The 20008-nt window shown below is 46.1% G+C and overlaps 1 protein-coding gene across 2 annotated transcripts in view; it reads left to right on the forward strand.

The window, feature by feature from the left end:
• ARRB1 (arrestin beta 1) overlaps positions 1-20008 on the forward strand; it is a 70384-nt gene that overhangs the window by 31173 nt on the left and 19203 nt on the right. For both annotated transcript variants that reach the window (XM_087937823.1, XM_087937824.1), the window contains exons 2-5: positions 11736-11766; positions 16240-16300; positions 17525-17569; positions 19390-19586. In XM_087937823.1, the coding sequence (XP_087793949.1) occupies positions 11736-11766; positions 16240-16300; positions 17525-17569; positions 19390-19586 (334 nt within the window). The remainder of the gene's footprint in view (positions 1-11735; positions 11767-16239; positions 16301-17524; positions 17570-19389; positions 19587-20008) is intronic.

The raw sequence follows: 20008 nt of genomic DNA on the forward strand, positions 1-20008 counted from the left end.
GAAAGGAGAGGTGGATAGACTGTTGGGCGTTGGGTGTGTTTGGAGTCTGGCTGAGGATTATGGGATAGGAAAACGCAAGAATGGCTTCTGAGAGTTAAACAAGTGAAAGGGATTGTTCTGGCGAGGTTTCCCCAAAAGCATGAAGCCGACTCCTCGTCCTGAAAAAAAACCACTTTAATTTAGTTTACAGTGAATTCCTCTCCAGCAAGGACCCGGCCAACAGTCTTTCAAGAAAGGTCACAACTACAGACCTTTATCAGGCTTGGAAAGTTGCCAGTCTGATAGCTTCCAGATGCCACACTGTGGCAGACAATGTTTGGCAAGAATGCAGGAACAGAACTTCACCCAAATGAATTGAAGTAATGGTCTTCTGCAAATCCCACTCCCCTTTTGCTCCTCTTTATTCCCTCTGGGAAGGGCCATTCCCCGTCCACCTGTGGCTTTACTCCCGAGTCGACCTTTTGTTCCTTAGCTGTTCCCTTCCTCTGGCAGCTCTGTGCATCTGCACACTGGGAACAGGCTCCAGCTGTTGTTCTGCCCTACTGATCTCCAACTCAGGCAGCTGATAACTGTCGAATGGTCCTGGCCCCATCTCTGCCTCCGACCCAGTGCCCTCATCCGAGCCTTCCCCAGACTCCAGGACTGGCCTTTGTTCCTCCCTAACCTCCTCATGGGGAGGAGGAAGAGGAGGAGGAGGAGGAGGAGGAAAACAACTGTGGGGTCCTTGGTGCTTTCTGAGCTGGCCTGTCTCCTTATAGACATTTTGTGACCCAACTATAGAATATCATCAGCGCTAAAAGGGAGGAGATTTGCAGGAAAGAGGAGGGGGACGAGGACTATGGGGTCCTTGGTGCTCTCAGAGCTTGGCTGTTTCCTTGCAGACATTTCATGACCCAACTAGGGAACATCATCAGTGCTGGAAAAGAGAGGGTTTGTGGAGAGGACTGTGGGGTCCTTGGTGCTCTCTGAGTTTGGTGGTTTTCTCGCAGACATTTCATGACCCAACGAGGGAACATCATCAGTCCTAGAAGGGATAGAGGTTGGATGTTGAGGTCCTCTGTTCTCTGAGCTTGGCTATTTCCTTGCCGACCTTTCGTGACCCAACTAGGTAACATCATCAGTTCGTTCTTGTCTGCTGCAAGCTTTCTGAATTAACCCTCATGACCTCCGTCCTTTTATTCGCCCCAGATCTCTCCCCTGTCCCGTGTCTACCTCATTCCGATTAAAAGTGGTCATTTCATAGGCTTTTATTTATTTTTTTTCTCTCCCCCAAGCGGTGATGAATCAAAAGGAATTTTCCGTTCGGGCCGATGGGTTTTTCATCTCTTTATTTATTCATTCCTCCTGGCTGCTCGTCGGCTGAAGAATCGATCAAGATTCACGCTGGGCAGAGATTCCAACCTCCCGATAAAGAAACTTGCAATTAAAACATCCACAGCGGGAATGGAAAGAATAAAAAGACCCCCCCCAAAGATCCCTGAAAATCAGAGATAACAGCCAGGAGCCTCAAGAATAAGCCGCCAATAAAATTTGTTCCAAAGCAAAACCAATTGAGTAGAAAGTAAAAACAGAATAAGGTTGCAATATGCAGCAAACTGGGTTAAGGGAGGGGAAGTTTCTATTGTGGTTCTTCTGGTAAAGCAAAGGGGTTTTTTTTTAACCTTGGCCATTCAGAGAGGTTGGAGGGAAGGGAAGGAAGAGAATAATAGGGAAGGAAGGAAGGGAAGGGAAGGGAATAATAGGGAAGGAAGAGAAGAGAAGGAGAGGAGAGGAGAGGAGAGGAGAGAGAGAAAGAGAAGAGAAGAGAATAATAGGGAAGGGAAGGAGATAATAGGGAAGAGGAGAGGGGAGGGCAGAGGAGGGAGAGGAGAGAAGGGAAGAGAATAATAGGGAAGGGAAGGGAAGGAAGTAATAGGGAAGGGAGGAGAGGAGAGGAGTGGAGAAGAGAAGAGAGAAGAGGAGGGAAGGGAAGGAGATAATAGGGAAGAGGAGAGGGGGAGGGCAGAGGAGGGGAGAGGAGAGAAGGGAAGAGAAGAGAATAAGAGGGAAGAGAATAATAGAGGAGAGGAGAGGAGAAGAAAAGAAGAGAGAAGAGAAGAGGAGAATAATAGGGAAGGGAAGGAAATAATAGGGAAGAGAAGGAGAAGAAAGAAGAGAAGAGAAGAGGGAAGGGAAAGGAAGGAAATAATAGGGAAGGGAGGAGAGGAGAAGAAGAGAAGAGAAAAGGAGAAGGGAAGAGAAGAGAATAGGGAGGAAGGGAAGGGAAGGGAAGGGAAGGAAATAATAGGGAAGAGAGGAGAGGAGAGGAGAAGAAAAGAAGAGAGAAGAGAAGAGAATAATAGGGAAGGGAAGGAGATAATAGGGAAGAGGAGGGGGGAGGGCAGAGGAGGGGAGAGAAGAGAAAGGAAGAGAATAAGGGAAGAGAATAATAGAGGAGGGGAGAGGAGAAGAGAAAAGAGAAGAGAATAATAAGGAAGGGAGGGAAATAATAGGGAAGGGAAGAGAAGGAGAGGAGAGGGGAAGAGAAGAGAAGAGAAGAATATGGAAGGGAAGAGAAGAGAAGAAAGGGATCTTTTGGGTCATCTAGTCCAACCCCCCTGCTCAAGCAGGAGACCCTATATCATGTCTAACAATTGTCTCATTTAACAAGAGAAATTTGGGGTTTTTATTGTGGTCGTAAGTCGAGGACAGCTGGTAGTTCGGAGGCAGGCCTGCAAACGAGGTCAGATTCGCGATCTGACATTTCCTGGCAAACCCCCCCCCCACCGCCCCGATTCCCCCTCCCCAATTCTGAAAAACAGAGAAAGCACAGACCGTTTTATCCTCTTGGGAGAAAAGCCAGAAAACAAAAGAGAGAGAGAGAGAGAGAGAGAGGATTGTAGCCTTTTTCTCATCAGGCCTTTGTTTATAGCTGCTTCCCAGCTCTCTCCTTTGGCTGCCGATAATTTCCCAGAGGTTTTGCGAAGGGGAGGGCAGAGGAAAAGGAAGCGCTTAAGTGAGGTTTTTCGGGAGAAAGGGAAGTGGAGGGAGAGAGGAGAAGGCTCGCTGGTGCTCGGGGATCTGTTCTCTGCCTTGAACAGAGTTGGAAGGGACCTTGGAAGGTCATCTAATCCAACCGGGGTGGGATTCTACCGGTTCAGACTGGTTTTATAGAACCGGCTGTTACGATTCTGTGCAGTCTGGAGAACCGGCAAATCGTGTCCCTGGCTGGACCCTCCCCTCTCCACCCGCCCCTCCCCGCCCTGCATAGTCAGTCCTTATCCCGCATGCCCGACCTCGCTGACTGCGTTCTCCCCTGCTCAGTTACTCCTTAAGCTATTTCTTTCTTTTTCCCCCTCCTGATGATCAGCTGTTCTGACGATCAGCTGTGCCGGCATCCCCTTGCTGTCTTACTGCTTCACCCGGGAGGCTTCCTGAGGCCCAGGAAGCAAAAGGGGCAGGGGAGACTGCTGCGCCCCCATGCTCCATTTCTTGCCTTCCTGGGCCCAGGGAAGCCTTCTGGGAGCCAAAACGCCCCCCAGGAGGCTTCTCTGAGGCAAAAGCCTTAAGGTATGTATATATTTTCCCTCCCGCGATCAGCTGTTCTGATGATCAGCTGTGCGGGATCCCCTCGCTGCCTTATTGCTTCACCCGGAGGCAAAAAAAAGGGGCAGGGGAGAATGTGCACGCACCCCATGCTCCATTTCTTGCCTTCCTGGGGCCTCAGGAGCCTTCTGGGAGTAAAAACACTCCCGGGAGGCTTCCCTGAGGCCCAGGAGGCCCAAAACAGAGCGCGGGGGTGCTGCATGCCCTCCCCGCCTCTTTTTGCCTTCCTGGGCCTCAGGAAGCCTTCTGAAAGCAAAAACATCCCCCCAGGAGGCTTCTCTGAGGCAAAAGCCTGAAGGTATATATATATATATATATTTTCCCTCCCGACGATCAGCTGTTCTGACGATCAGCTATTCCGGGATCCCCCTCGCTGCCTTACCACTTCACCCCAGAGGCTTCCCTGAGGCCCAGGAGGCAAAAGAGGCACATGGTCGTGGGGAAAACAGGGTCACAGAACCGGTTGTGAAAAAACTTGAATCCCACCCCTGAGTCCAACCAAGCCCCTACCCAAGCCGGAGACCCTCCCTAGGTCATGTCTAACAAATGGGTTTCCAATCTCTTCTTCTTCTCGGCCGATTCTCGGCTTTGGAAGCGCCTGTTGTGTTGCTTGTGATGAAGACCCACACACGCACAACCTTCTTTGCAATCCCCAGGGCTTCGGCATCCTCCTCTTCCTCGCCCCCGAAGCTTTTCACAGAGCTTTTGAATTCTTCTCGAATTGAATCGAAAATGGTTTCTATGAGAGGTAGCCCCTTGACACGCAAACAACGGGCATCCGTTACCTTTTTTTTCAGTGCCGTCATAACTTCGAATGGCCACTAAACGAACGCCGGTAAGTCGAGGAGTACCAATACCCCGGGAAACCGTCGGGAAACATTCTGCCCGTATTTATGACGGTCACAGCGTCTCCCTGGGGTCACGTGTGAATGTCCCCTTTTGTGGCCTTTGGACAAGCAAAGCCAACGGGGAAGCTGGATTCACTTAACGACCGCCTGACTAACTTAAGGACTGCAACGATTCGCTTTACAGCGGTGGCACAAAAAGGTTGTAAAATGAGGTGAAACTCGCCTAACAAAGGTTTCGCATAGCCGCATCCATTTTGGGCTCCGTGGTGGTCGCAAATTGTGGAGAAATGTTTTTAGCGCCTGTAAAAAGAGGCTGTTCTTAATTCATTAATTTACAGAGTAACGTTGGTGTTAATCCTCACTAAAGAGTCGAAAAAGTAACCTCGGCATGGATTTGGAGGTCCAAGTTGTCAAATAAAACTTTGATAGTCCATTTTGTCTCGCCCAGCCTCCAGATTTTGTAGTCAAGAGCTTCAACCGTTCGACATCTGTTTTGGGTCTCGTTGTCAACATTTTGGACGTGGCAACTCGAATAGGCTTGTCTGTTTCCTTATGAAGTTTATTTACAGCTGCCTGTCCCGATGGCCAACACATCTTTAGGGGGTACAGGATGTTATAAAAATAGATTAAAGCAAATCCATCAGCCGTTAAGAAAGGAAGAGAGAGAAAATTCACACTGGAATCCGGAAGGAGAATTATATGGCATGAGGTTGGAGGGAAAATTCGAATTAGAATTAATTAGCATTAGAAATGGAATTAAAAATAATTAGAATTAGAATTATTAGAATAAGAATTAAATGATGGCCGGTTTGAAAAATCCTTTCTTAGCGAGCACCTAGAAGCCAAGAGGAACATATGTGCCAAATTTCAAGTTGGTAAGCTTTACGGCTCTGGAGATTTTGTGATTTTAGTTATTTTATTTATTTATTTGTCAATCGCTTGCGAGATAATAGGTATAAGCATAAACAGGAGTAAGAATAAGTGTGTGTGTGTGTGTGTGCGTGTGTGGTATTCAGCTTTGTTCGGTTATTTTACCACGTCTTTATAGTTGTGCTTTTAAAATTGTAGCGACGTTTTGGCAGAATCTCATTTGCCATCATCAGGCTTGTGTCTTGAGTTCGTCTTCGTCATATGAATAAGTAATATGTGTGTATGTGTGTGTGTGTGTGTGTGTGGTATTCAGCTTTGTTCGGGTATTTTACCACGTCTTTATAGTTGTGCTTTTAAAGTTGTAGCGACGTTTCGGCAGAATCTCATTTGCCATCATCAGGCTTGTGTATTGAGTTCGTCTTCGTCATATGAATAAGTAATGTGTGTGTGAGTGTGTATGTGTGTATATGTGTGTGTATGTGTATAAGTATAATATATATTGCTTGATCTTGGTGCTATGGCAGCCTCCCCATTTGAGGATTTGGAAAAGATACTTTTATTAACAACCATCTTGCTTACCGAGGGAAATTTCATGCTCCGTAAGTTGAGGACTGCCTATAATTATGATTTTTTTTCTTTATTCCCAGTTTTTTATCTTTTAAAACTTGAACTTAATCATCTTCCATCCAAATTATTTACAACATTCGTTTTACCTGCATAGTCATTCTCTAATCTTACAACAACAACAACAACAATAATATAGCAGCAGCACCAATTGGGATTATATCTCTATTCATTTTTCCCTCCTCAACGTACCTTCTAATGAAAATATCATATGATATTAGATATAATAATCTCAACAATCCTATTCATAATCGTCGTCCTATTGTTTACGTCTCGATCTTAACGTATATTCTTTATTTCTTTTTTTTTTTGATGATCCAGTGAAATTGTCCGGGGGGGGGCTTGTAGTCCGAAGGGGGGGGTCATGTTTTAGCCTCTCCCCGCTTCCTTCTTCCTTCACCCCAAAGTCAATTTGGAGCATTTGAAGGGTGGGGGGGACTGAGGCAGCCCTCTTGGCACCCATTTGATTTCTCGTGCCCCCCCCACCGAGCGGGTCCCCCACACCTCTTCTCTCCCTCCCTCTCTCCCCCCACAAAATGTCACAGGATCGCAACTGCATGATGCACCCCGAGTGCAGCTGCTGCAACTGAGAAGTCAAATGAGCCCCCTGACCCTTTTTCTGCCCTGCGGGAAAGGGCCCGGCAGCCCATCAGAGAAAAGCAAGCCGTCAGCCGGCTGGTCCCCCAAGGAAGGGCATTCTTTCATCCCCTTTCCGTTGCTGTGGCAACGGGACCCCCACCAACCTCGCTGCGCAAGTGGCATCTGCTCTGCTCTCTCGCTCTCTCTCACTCTCACTCCGTTGAAAGAGAGGAAGGGTTGGTTTTATTTTTTGGTGCAAAGCGGAGTGGGACCGAGAAGGAGGAAGGAGTGAGTGTGGGGGGGGGGGTGACAGGGGTCAAGGCAGGTTGAGGAGGGGGGGTTCTTTTCTGCAGCCCCCCCTACTTCCTTCTTGCCCCTTTTCCTTGATTTTTTCCAAGGCTTTGCAACGACTGGAGGTTTTTAAGAAGTAAAATGGAACAGCCATTCGTCTGGAATGGCGCGTAAGGTTTCTTCCTGCTTGAATAAGGAGTTGGATTAGATCAGTAGTCACCAACCAGTGGCCATGGCTGGTCCGTGAGAAAATTTTGGCGGTCCGCAGAGAAATGTCATCCCCAGAGCAACCCCCAAAGCGGTCCATCCAGGCTGCGCAGGAACACAAGGCTGCGCTGCCCACATGGCCCGCAAGAACCTTCCCCGCCCACTCACTCCTTACATGGTAAACTTGCCTGCTAAGTTGATATTTTTCCTGTTTTTTTTATCCCCCGACCATCAGCTGTTCTGCTGTGCCGGGAGATTTAGATTAGCTACAAAGCAGGAAATGGTTGCGTTTCTTGCTTTCTAGCTAGTCTTTAGATCTTCGGCTCTGCTTTTAAGCAGAGCCGGATCTTCCTTAGTGCTGAAGCAGTGCAGACTCAGCTAGCCGATGGCAGAAACACAGATCTCTAAGTGAATCTGTGATTCTGTGAGCAACTCAATCTGCCTGCCTGCTTTGCCTGATTGGGTAAAAGTTGCTCTTTTTTTTTTTTTATAAAAATCAATATTTATATAAATATTTATAATATTTACATACAAGCCATGCCCAGCCAGTCACATGACCACCAAGCCACACCCACAAATTAGGCCGTGTGTGTGTGTGTGTGGTGTGTGTGTGTGTGTGTACTTGAGAGGAGAGAGAGAGAGAGAGAGGGAGGGAGGGAGGGAGGAGAGAAGGAGGTTAGATCAGATCTCTCTCTCTCTCTCTCCCTCCCTCCCTCTCTCTCTCTCTCTCTCTCTCCCCCACCTCAGTAAGCCACTGTCAGTCAAAATTCATATTAGTGGTCCCTGGAATTTAAAATTACGAGTTTGGTGGTCCCTGAAGTCCAAAAGATTGGCGACCCCTGGACTAGATGACCTCTGAGGTCCCTTCCAACTCTGTTATTCTTTTAATTAACCAGTGGATTATGATCCTCCATCACTGGAGGGGATTTGAAGAAGAGATTGGTCAGCCATTGGTCCAGAATGGGAAGCTGGACTAGAAGACTTTGAAGGTCCTGTCCAACTCTGTTTAACAGGCGGTCCTCGACTTATCACCACAGCTGAGTGCCAAAAATTTCCATTGCTAAACGAGACAACAATTTAAGTGAGTTTTGGCCCCATTCTACCACCTGCCCTGCCACTGCTGTTAAGTGAATTGAGCCATTGTTGAGTGAAGCTGCCTTTTTTATAGGGGCAGTCCAGAAGCCTGGGTGCTGTTTGACCAAGGGAGCTTTTGTGGTGACCCAAAGGCGCATGGCACAAAAGCAACAAAGTCCCAAATGTAGGTAAAGTCCCTTTAATTCCTCCAACTTGGCCCCCAATGTCCAGTTATCATCGGCTAGAGAGAAAAAACTCTCCCAAGAACTGTTTTTAAAGGAAAGAAATTCAGTCCTGAACCCAAAGTACAACTAAATTATAAATAAAAAACAGCACAAACCAATTTTGCTGCAGCAATGAATGAGACAGGGCAGGATAAGGAATTGCAGACTTCAAAAGATAACGAAATACACAGAGTTAGGAGGACGCCAGAACCCAGATAAGACTTGACAAACCAGAATAATTTCAGGCTTTGCTTCCAGCAAGGTGCTGTGCGCAAACGCCCTTTAAATCCTGTTTTCCCAGCTGCAGCTAATGAAGGGAATCAGGGCCCTTTCCTCCCCCGTAAACCACGTTGCTCCCTTCTCCTTTCCTCCCTGCGTGCCCTAGGATGCAGAGGCGGTGGGCCTGGGTCTTCCTCTGAATGGCCAGCCATACTGTGCCCTTCCCCAGTTTCCTCCACAGCCACCGGGGCCACACTCCCACTTCCTGTCAGGTTCCAACAGGGGCATGACAGTTTTGCTTCATTTTGTGACCTCTCTTGCCACAGTTGCTAAGTGAATCTATGCAGCGGTTAAATGAGTTATCCAGTCGCTTGTGAGAAGGACGCAAAAGTGGCTGGGGACATGATTCAAATGTCCGACAGTTGTTCCTCCCTAGTCACACGACCGCATTTTGAGTACATGGTAGCCAGATTGGGTTTACAAACGTTTATGTCCTGAGGCCTGATTTATGACCGTCACAAGTTATGACCCATAATGGCCATTACGGTCGTAACTTGAGGACTGCTTAAATCAGTGCCTTGGTGCTGTTTTCGAAAGCTTGGAAAGAGCCACGGGAGAGATTTATCGGATGTTTTTTTGAAGAAAAAAACATTTTCTTCCCTTTTTCCTGGGAAAAAAAAGCTTCGGCTGCTTTTAAGAACTGCAGGAATGTTAATGAGCAGCAATTTCTGTCTCTTTTCCAGCAACTTATAAATAGCTCTCTGTTTATTAGAAGTGACATATATATAAATGTAGTATAATATAATCGGATGCAAACAATGGTTGTAAAATATCTGAGCTCCTGAACTTACAGCCGTTCTTTTAGCAACCATTAGAATAAAATGGAATTGGAATTAGAGTTGGAATTAGAATTAGGAGTTAGAATTGGAATTGGAATTAGGAATTTAGAATGGAATTAATAGAGTTAGAGTAGAATTAGAATAGAATTGGAATTGGCACGGAATGAATAGAATAGAATAGAATAGAATAGAATAGAATAGAATAGAATAGAATAGAATAACATTACAATTAGAACTACTTGGTAGAATTAGAATAGGGAATAAGAATAGAATGGAATGGAATACAATAGAATAGGAAAGGGATAGGATAGGATAGGATAGGATAGGATAGGATAGGATAGGGAATTGAATAGAGAAAGAATGGAATGGAATGGAATGGAATAGAAAAAGAAAGGAATAGAATAGAATAGAATAGAATAGAATAGAATAGAATAGAATAGAGCAATGAAGAATAGAATAGAATAGAATAGAATAGAATAGAATAGAATAAGAAAGGAATAGAATAGAGTAGAGTAGAGTAGAGTAGAGTAGAGTAGAGTAGAGTAGAGTAGAGTAGAGTAAAATAGAAAATAGAACACAACCCAACAGAATAGAATAATAAGAGTTGGAAGGGACCTTGGAGGTCTTCTAGTCTAACCCCCTGCTCAAGCAGGGGACCCAATAACATTCTGGACAAATTGTGGTCCAATCTGAATTCATTCTGGACAAGAATTGTGGTCCAATTCTTGAAAGCCTCCAGTGTTGGAGCACCCACAATTTCTGGAGGCAAGCAGTTCCACCGGTTAATTGTTCTCCCTGTCAGAAAGTTTCTCCTTAGTTCCATGTTGCTTCTCTCCTGGATGGGTTTCCATCTGCTGCTTCTTCTCCGGCCTTCAGGGGCTTTGGAGAAGCGGTTGATGATCCCCTCTTCTTTGGGGCAGCCCCCCCAGATATTAGAATACTGCTATTGTGTCACCCCTGGTCCTTCTGTTCATTAGACTAGACAAATTAAGATTCCCCCACCTCCCACTCCAAACACTTTACAACTTCCTGCATACATCCGTTGCAGGAATTAATCTTTAATAATTCATTCTTATTATTCTTTCATCTAATGGACCTGCACTTGGTAGCATCCGTTTTCCTCTAGTTCCATTTTGAGAATCTCGGAGGCCATTTTGTTTCCTCTCAACCTCTGGCAGAGGCTCGGAAGTAGGAAAATTGCTGGATCCAGGCCGAACGGGCAGTGCAACATGGGCCAGCGTTTCTGCCCGAGAACGCTGTGGAGAAATTTCCTAACAGTCAGGGCAATTAGCCAGTGGAACTGCTCGCCACTAGAATCCGCAACGCTGGTGGTTCTTAAGAAGAGATTGGAGAATCATTTGCCTGAAATGGTAGAGGGCAGTGGTCGCCAGCCAGTGGGCCGGGGACCACTGGTGGTCCGTGAGAAAATGTTGGTGGTCCGCAGAGAAATGTCACCCCCAAAGCAATTAATCCAGGCAGCGCGGGAACACAAGGCTGCGCCGCCCACACGGCCTGTGGGAACACAAGGCTTGCGTCGCTTGCATTGTGAACAACATGTGGTAGTGAGGAGAGGGAGGAAAGGGTGGAGGGGGGAACTTGGCCCACTCGCCCCACACGCCTGGCCTGGCCACCGGGCTGCTTCTTTCCACTTCTTTCTTTTTCTGCTTTGGGCTGCATGCGAGAAAGCAGCCAAAGTCTTTCTTTCTCTCCCCAAACTCCGCCAGAAATGAGTCTTTGGGGTCCTGCAAGGCCTCCTCCACCAAGAGGCTGCGCCGGCAAAGACTCGTTTCTGGCGGAGTTTGGGGGAGAGAAAGAAAGACTTCTGCAGCTTCTGCTGTTTTCCTTGCATGAAGCCAAAAGTCTCTCCCTCTCTCTCTCTCTCCCTGTGAGAACGGAGCTGGAGACGGTATCCTGCGATCCCAAATAAAGAACGATCGATCGGTAGGAAAACAGGGTGGGGGGTTTTCCTGCAACCTTTTGGGGGGATTTTCCCAGGGTGTCTCTGCTGTTTCTGCTTTTTTCTGCAGACGGGGGAGGGGAATCCACCCCAGGGTGGCTTGCTGACGTTGGCGGGAAAGCGGGTCCCATATCCCAGAGCTGCTGTAGTCACAGGACCGGCCCAGAACAGCTCTTCCAGTCCATGGCGGGCCGGTGCACCCGGGTGGAGGAGCAACTCCTCCGGGATGACCAAAGAGCCAGTCCTGTGACTCCTGCAGCTCTGGGATATGGGACCCGCTTTCCCGCCAACGTCCGCAAGCCGCCGTCAGTCACGGCGGGCATCAGGTTTCCTGACGCGGAGCAGCTTTTGAATTCGGGGCGAGATGCATCCTTCCTGTTCCATTCACCTTCTTTTTTTTCATCCTTTTATTTTGCAGAGTGTTCAAGAAAGCCAGTCCCAATGCCAAGGTAAGAGACCTCTTGGGTTCATTTTTCAGGTTTTTGGGGTGATGGAAACGGGAAGGCCAGATAATCCAGCGACGGGGAGGAATTTAAATAAAATAAGGCTGGGCGGGGGAAGGAAACCCTAATCCAATTGCAACACTTTAAAACCAGAATTCTCCAAAATTGGCAATTCCCTCCAAAACTTCAATTCCCAGAATTCCCCAGCCAACATGGGTGGATTTCATTTCCCAAAATTCTCCAGCCAGCATGGGCGAACTTCAATTCCCAGAATTCCCCAGCCAGCATGGGTGGATTTCATTTCCCAATTGAAGCTGAAGGAGTCACTGACCGGTAGGACATTGTAAGCAGATAATTTTGTGTACTACCACTGAAGTCCAACCAAAGACTCATTTCTGGCGGAGTTTGCGGGAGAGAAAGAGAGACTTTTGCTGCTTTCCTTGTGTGCAGCCCAAAGCAGAAGAAGAAAGGTGACGTAGTTCAAGCTTGTCCAAGCCCAAAATGCCAAGCCTGGTGATGTAGGGTATTCGGTTGCGAGCAGAGGAGTGTAGTACTCTTCTCGTGAAATACTTCTGGGTTCGCTCAATTGCATTCAGGTCCGATATAAAATATACGAAGAAGTTGCAGGAATTGGAGGTGTCTATTTCAATGAAAAATAGGACTCGGGGTACATGATAATGATATCTATTCCAATATTTGAGGGGCTGACCCCCAGAGAAGATGGGGGACAACCTATTCTCCATTTGTTCAGAATGATATCCTCCTTAAGCAAGGGGTCTGGACTAGAAGACCTCTAAGGTCCCTTCCATCTCTGTTATTCTGTTCAGACAGCCCGGAAAAATGATTCTTCCACCCATTCTCCTTGATGGGGGACGCAGAGTCCCTGCTGGTCTTAAGTGCCAGCCAGCCGTGGCGTTGCTAAGCGAGCCACTGGTGCCTCTGCCGACATCCATAAGCCCCAGCTGGCCTTGGGAGTAGCGGCTCATGAGTCACCTTGACCACAGTCAAGGCCAGACAGGTGGTCCTCGCTTTTCATTTCGTTTCCCCTGGGTTTTCCATGGGAACCAAAGGGAAGGGAAGTTAAAAATAATAATCCAGAAATGGAAAGCAGGTCTGTTGAAAGCTTAGCTCATTAAACCATGATTCAGCCTGGAAGCCATGGTACCCTGTTTCCCTGAAAATACGACCTACCCTGAAAGCAAGTCCTCGCTTGATTTTTTTACATGTGTACCCAATATAAGCCCTACTCTCCCAAAATAAGCCCTAATGAAGATCCCACCCACTCCAGAGTGGAGGAGTAAAAATTAAGCTAGGATGGGGATGCGGGGAGTGGAGCTGCCCTAGTACCTTTGGACAGGTGTAGCCAGGCCTCGCACACCCCGACACCTGCCTTGCCGGCCCATTTCTTCTGCAGCCAGCAAGGCTGGCCAGGTTTTCCTGAAGGCCTCTGGAGCTGAGAACAAAGCTCAGGATCGATCCAAAGCTCTGTTATCGGCTGCAGAGGCCTTCAGGATAGCCTTGCCGGATGTAGAAGTTGTTCCTGAAGGCCTCTGAAAGCGAAAAGGAGGCCGGGGGCGACGCACCCAAGTGAGGTTAGTCAGTGGAGGGCATCCCCCCAAAATAAGACCTGGTGCAAAATATAGATAGATAGATAGATAGATAGATAGATAGATAGATAGATAGATAGATAGATAGATCTTATTTTCAGGGAAACATGGTAGAAGTGTTTTTCGAAGCAACCGGACTGCAGCAAGGAAGGTCCTCGACTTACAACCACAATTGAGCCCAAAATTTATGATGTTAATTGAGACCTTTGGGATGGGAGTTTTGGAAATCGCCATTTTGCGCACCCCAAAATATATTTCCTAACTAGCATTTATCCTTAGCCCTGTTCCTTCTTATATAGAAGGTCCTGAATCAGATTAAAAGGCAGTAAAAAAGATGCAGATATTGGATATAACGTTATAATATTATAATATAATATTTTATTATTTCTGGGGGGTTTTTTTTCTTTGTTTTTCTCTCCCTTCATCCTCTTTATTACAGTCTGGTGGTTTTATATTGTTTTTAATTCACAGCTTTTATTATGTGGTTTTTTCTAATTAGATTTTTTGTGGGGAATGAGGCACTTCAGGAGACATTTGTGTTGGAAACAGAATAAAATATATTCAGGGATAGGAATAATAACCGTTCACAAACAGGCGTGTTCCGTTTCCCGGCTTGCAGCTGACATAAAAAGGCAGAATACATTTGAAAAAAGCAGATATTTTTTTTCCCATCCAGACCCTCTGGGTCTGTTTTCTCTCTGCAGACAGTTCCTTTGAAAACCCTTTGAAGACATTCTCTTCCTTCCTCTCCCTCTCCCTCTCTCCCCCTTCCTCCCTCCTCATCCTTCCCTCTTACTCCCCCTCTCTCCCTCCCTCCTCCCTCCCTCTCTCCTCTCTCTCTCTCTCTCTCTCCTCTCCCCCTCTCTCTCTCCCTCCCTTTATCTCTCTCCTTCCCTCTCTCTCTCTCCCCCTCTCTCTCCCTTTCCCTCTCTCTCTCCTCCCTCTCTTCTCCCTCTCTTTCTCCCTCCCTCTCCTCTCCTCTCTCCCTCTCCCCTCTCTTTTCCCTCTCCTCTCCTCCCTCCCTCCTCTCTCTCCCTCCCTCTCCTTCTCTCTCCCTCCTCCTCCCTCTCTCTCCCTCTCTCCTCTCCCTTTTCTCTCCTCCCTCCTCTCTCTCCTCCCTCCCTCCTCTCTCCTCCCCTCTCCTCTCTCTTTTCTCTCTCCCTCCCTCCTTCTCTCTCTCCCTTTCTCCCTCTCTCTCTCTCCCTCCCTTCTCCCTTCTCTCTCCCTCCTCCCTCTCTCTCTCCCTCCCTTCTCCCTCCTCTCTCTCTTCTCTCTCTCTCTCCCCTCTTCTCCTCCCTCCCTTCCTTCCTCTCTCTCCCTCCTTTCTCCCTCCCCTCTCTCTTCTCCCTCCCTCCTTCCCTCTCCCTCTCTCTCCTCCCTTTCTCCCTCTCCCTCTCCTCCCTCTCCTCTCTCTCTCCCTCTCTCTCCCTCCTCTCTCTCTCCTTCCCCTCCCTCTCTCCTCCCTCCTCTTCTCCTCCTCCTCTTCCTCCCTCTCTCCCTCCCCCTCTCTCCTCCCTCTTCTTCTCCCTCCTCCCTCTCTCTCCCTCTCCCTCTCTCTCTTCCTCTCCTCCCTCTCCCTTCCTCCCTTCTCTCCTCCTCCTCTTCTCCCCTCTCTCTTCCTCCTCTCCCCTCCCTCTCTCTCCCTTCCTCCCTCCCTCCTCCTCCCTCCCTCTCTCTGATTTTGCCAGCTGATCAGAGAAGAGAGCAGGGAACGTGTGTAGCTCAGGGTTGGATGGGGACCTGGGATCCCAGCCTGAGCCTCCTCGCCCAACACAGGCCGACGGGGGGACAGGATACAGCAGCCCCGTCCAGGAAATGCCAAGAACGCTCCCGCCAGCGCTGACCGGAATGGCCACGGAGGACATAAACTGAATTAGAAACTAAATTCAATTCCAGTGGCCAGCTGGACTGGGAAGGTTTAAGAAGGGAAGAGGTTGTTGTATCAGTGAGATGAGCAGTGTAGAAATTTAATGAGAGAGAGAGAGAGAGATGAGATCGATAAATGATAGACAGATAATAGAGAGAGAGAAAGATAATTAGGTAGGTAGGTAAGATGATAGATAGATAGATAGATAGATAGATAGATAGATAGATAGATAGATAGATAGATAGATAAGATTAGATAGATAGATAGATAGATAGATAGATAGATAGATAGATAGATAGATAGAAGATAGATCTATTAGATAGATAGATAGATAGATAGATAGATAGATAGATAGATAGATAGATAGATAGATAGATAGATAGATAGATAGATAGATAGATAGATAGGAAAGGAAGACATGAAAGAGAGAATCATGATAGATGGTTGGTCGGTAGGTAGATGACGAGAAAGTTGATAGAAAGAAAGATGAAAGAGAAAATGATGATAGATGAAAAAGAGAAAGACGATAGATAGAAAAGAAAGAACGATATGAAAGAAAGATGGTAGATGGTAGATGAAAGAAAGTAGATAGATAAATAGATAGATGATAGATGAAAAAGAAAGACGATAGAAAAGAAAAAGAAATGAAAGAATGATGATAGATGGTAAGATAGATAGATAGATAAAAAGAGAAAGATGATAGAAAGAAAGATAGAAAAATAGAAAAGAAGGAGAGAATGATGATAGATAGATAGATAGATAGATAGATAGATAGATAGATAGATAGATAGATAGATAAATAGATAGACAGATAGATAGATAGATGAGAGAGATGATAGACCGACAGATACCAGAATACCAGAGTTGGAAGGGACCTTGGAGGTCTTCTAGTCCACCCCCCTGTTCAAGCAGGAAACCCGATACCTTTTCATACGTCTCCCTCTGGGCCTCTTTCATTGTGTCCTGGCTGCTGATGCCCTCTCTTGTCCTTTTGTCCCCTGGCAGCTCACCGTTTACCTGGGCAAGAGAGACTTTGTCGATCACATAGATCTCGTCGACCCAGTTGGTAAGCGGAGGATCAAAGGGGAGCGGTCGGAACTCCGTCAAGGAGCCGAGATCAGAATTTTGGGACGGAGGGGAAGGATGCTACCTACTTGGACCCGAAGCTGAGCGGAATGGCGGGGGGGGGGAGGGTTTCCAGAGGAGAGGGTATCCTCCTTTGAAGGTGATCCAGGGTGGATGATGGGAAGATCCAGAAGGATCCAGAGCAAGGGGTCTTCAAACTTGGCAAGTTTCGGTCTGCTGGTGGGCTTCAACTCCCAGAATTCCTGAGCTAACATTATCAGTCCAATAAGCTAGGTTTAGCCAAAGAGTAACCAGGACCAGCAATCCAATAAGCCAGGTTTGGCCAAAGAGTAACCAAGACTAGCAGTCTAATAAGCTAGGTTTAGCTAAAGAGTAACCAGGACTAACGGTCCAATAAGCCAAGTTTAGCCAAACAGGAACCAGGACAGCAGTCCAATAAGCCAGGTTTGGCCAAACAGGAACCAGGACATCAGTCCAGCCAGCCAAGTTTAGCCAAACAGTAACCAGGGCCAGCAGTCCAATAAGCTAGGTTAGCCTAACAGTAACTAGGACTAGCAGTCCAATAAGCCAGGGTAGCCTAACAGTAACTAGGACTACCAGTCCAATAAGCCAGGTTTAATCAAACAGTAACCAGGACCAGCAGTCCAATAAGCCAGGTTAGCCTAACAGTAACTAGGACTAGCAGTCCAGTAAGCCAGGTTAGCCTAACTGTAACCAGGACTAGCAGTCCAATAAGCCAGGTTAGCCTAACTGTAACCAGGACTAGCAGTCCAATAAGCCAGGTTAGCCAAACTAATCAGGACCAGCAGTCCAATAAGCCAGGTTAGCCAAACAGGAACCAGAGCCAGCAGTCCAGTAAGCCAGGTTTAGTCAAACCGTAATCAGGAGCAAGAAGTTCAGCAAAGCAGACAAACCGAACAAGCCCCACAAGACAGCACCGTAATCTCCGGGTGTCGGCAAGCGCACACGATTCAAGGCTTGTTCCTGACCAATGCCCCCTCCCACCAGCACCTCCTTACATCTCAGTCCCCAGGTGTGCCTTGTGAAGAGGGGCGGGGCGCTCTCCTCCCAAGTAGCTGGCTCAGTCTCCATTGTTCTCGCCTTCTCTCTGCTCTCCATGCTCTCGGATCAGGAGGGGGTGGTCCTTGCTCTGTGCCTGTACTTCCACTTGGCTCTCATTTATGTGGCCCTGTTTTTTCTGCAGATGGTGTCGTCTTGGTGGACCCGGAGTACTTAAAGGAGCGGAAAGGTAAAATAATTGATGATTTATTCTTAAATTTATTCTTAAATTTACTCTTAAACTTACTCTTAAAGTTACTCTTAAATTTATTCTTAAATTTACTCTTCAATTTATTCTTCAATTTACTCTTAAATTTACTCTTAAATGTATTCTTACATTTATTCTTACATTTATTCTTAAATTTACTCTTAAATGTATTCATACTTTTATTCTTAAATTTATTTTTAAATTTACTCTTAAATTTACTCTAAAATTTATTCTTCAATTTATTCTTAAATTTACTCTTAAATTTATTCTTAAATTTATTTTTAAATTTACTCTTAAATGTATTCTTAAATTTATTCTTAAATTTACTCTTAAATTTACTCTTAAATTTATTCTTAAATTTATTCTTAAATTTACTCTTAAATTTATTCTTAAATTTATTTTTAAATTTACTCTTAAATGTATTCTTAAATTTATTCTTAAATTTACTCTTAAACTTACTCTTAAAGTTACTCTTCAATTTATTCTTAAATTTACTCTTACATTTATTCTTAAATTTATTCTTACATTTATTCTTAAATTTATTTTTAAATTTACTCTTAAATTTACTCTTCAATTTATTCTTCAATTTATTCTTAAATTTACTCTTAAATTTATTCTTACATTTATTCTTAAATTTACTCTTAAATGTATTCTTACATTTATTCTTAAATTTGTTTTTAAATTTACTCTTAAATTTATTCTTAAATTTACTCTTAAATTTATTCTTAAATTTACTCTTCAATTTATTCTTAAATTTACTCTTCAATTTATTCTTAAATTTACTCTTAAATTTACTCTTCAATTTACTCTTAAATTTATTCTTAAATTTACTCTTCAATTTATCTAGCACCCCTAACTCACACACGGTGGCTCTGGGCAACCTGCCATTGTCAGGTTTGAAATTCAGCTGCCACAAAATGGAGGGGCGGTAGAGGAGTTGAAAACTTCAAGGCCATTCCGTATGTCTGTTAAGAAATTCCAGTTGCAGTTAACTGGTTCTCATGATTTATGAAGTGTAGAAGTGGGAGGAGAGAAGGTGGATTCTGTGTAACCCGGCGAAAATACTTTCACTTTGGGAAATCGCCTTAGACGTACCAGATCAGTTTCTAAATAAATCAATTGGATCCCAATTAAAAATTCCAAATTTAAAACTCACTCACTCCCGTCACAGAACTGTTGAGCACAAAATCAAACAAGCCGCACGATTTACCGATTTTTAGCTGTACGGTTTGGGATGAAGACCTTTGGGACGGCGGGGGAGTAGGAATGGATTTCCAGAGGGAAAAATTGCGGGCCACAGGAACCATTTGCACCACTCAGGTGACCCTGAGAGGACGCAGATAAACCTCCAAGTGGCCTCAGCAACCCTCTGAAAGGATGCAAATGACCAGTTCTGTCTGCAAGGAATATCCATCTTTCCCTTCCCCACCATCCAGTCAGAACTGAAGAAGCTTCTCGGAGGAGAAGCGAAATGTCTTCAAAAAAAAAAAGCCAGAAAAGTCCGGTTGCCTCTTGAAAAAAAAGTACCTTTCAGACAACCTGGATGATGGCGAATCTCTACAGAAATTAAGCTACGTTATTGTTTCTGAAGGCCTTTTTCCTTAAATCCTGCCCCGAGGTTCTTCCTTGACCATTGAGTCCTACCCCATCTCTTTGTCTGTTGCTTTCTCTCGCTCTTCAACTTGGGTGTTTCCTCCCTTGGGTGTTGGAATCGAATTCTGAAAGGTCTACTTCCCAACCTTTGCCTCCCTTCCTCCCCCCTCTGGGTCTATCCCGGCCTCTCTTGTTTTCCCTCCCTGCAGTTTTCGTGACGTTGACCTGCGCTTTCCGCTACGGCCGCGAGGATCTGGACGTCCTGGGCCTCACCTTCCGCAAAGACCTCTTCGTCTCCAATGTCCAAGCTTTCCCTCCAGTGGCTGAAGAGAAGAAGCCCCTGACGAGACTGCAGGAACGGCTGGTGAAGAAACTGGGGGAGCAGGCGTACCCCTTTACTTTTGAGGTACACCTCCCCCTTCCCCTTTGCTCTCCTTTTGGCCTCCTGTCCCCATCTCTGTAGTCTTGGCTACCTTGGATAAGGTGAAGTAAAGGTTAAAAAAGTTCCCCTCGTGCATCCGTGCTAGTTGTTTCCAGCTCTAGGGGGCGGTACTCATCTCCATTGCAAAGCCAAAGAAGAGCCAGCGCCGTCCGAAGACGTCTCCGTGGTCATGTGGCCGGCAGGACTAAATGCCGAAGGCCCATGGAACATTGTTCCCTTCCCACCAAAGGGGTCCCTGTTTTTTCTACTTGCATTTTTTTTTTTTAAACATGCTTTCAAGGTTGGCAGAACCTTGGGAGAAGTCATGGGAGCTCGCTCCGTGACGTGGCGCTGGGGATTCGAACCGCCGAACTGCCGACCTTTCTGATCGACAAGCTCAGCCTCTC

The sequence above is a fragment of the Pseudonaja textilis genome, chromosome 7 (genome assembly GCF_049901715.1).
Source record: "Pseudonaja textilis isolate UNSWEBS1 chromosome 7, rPseTex1.2, whole genome shotgun sequence".
NCBI classification, from domain to species: Eukaryota; Metazoa; Chordata; class Lepidosauria; order Squamata; family Elapidae; genus Pseudonaja; species Pseudonaja textilis.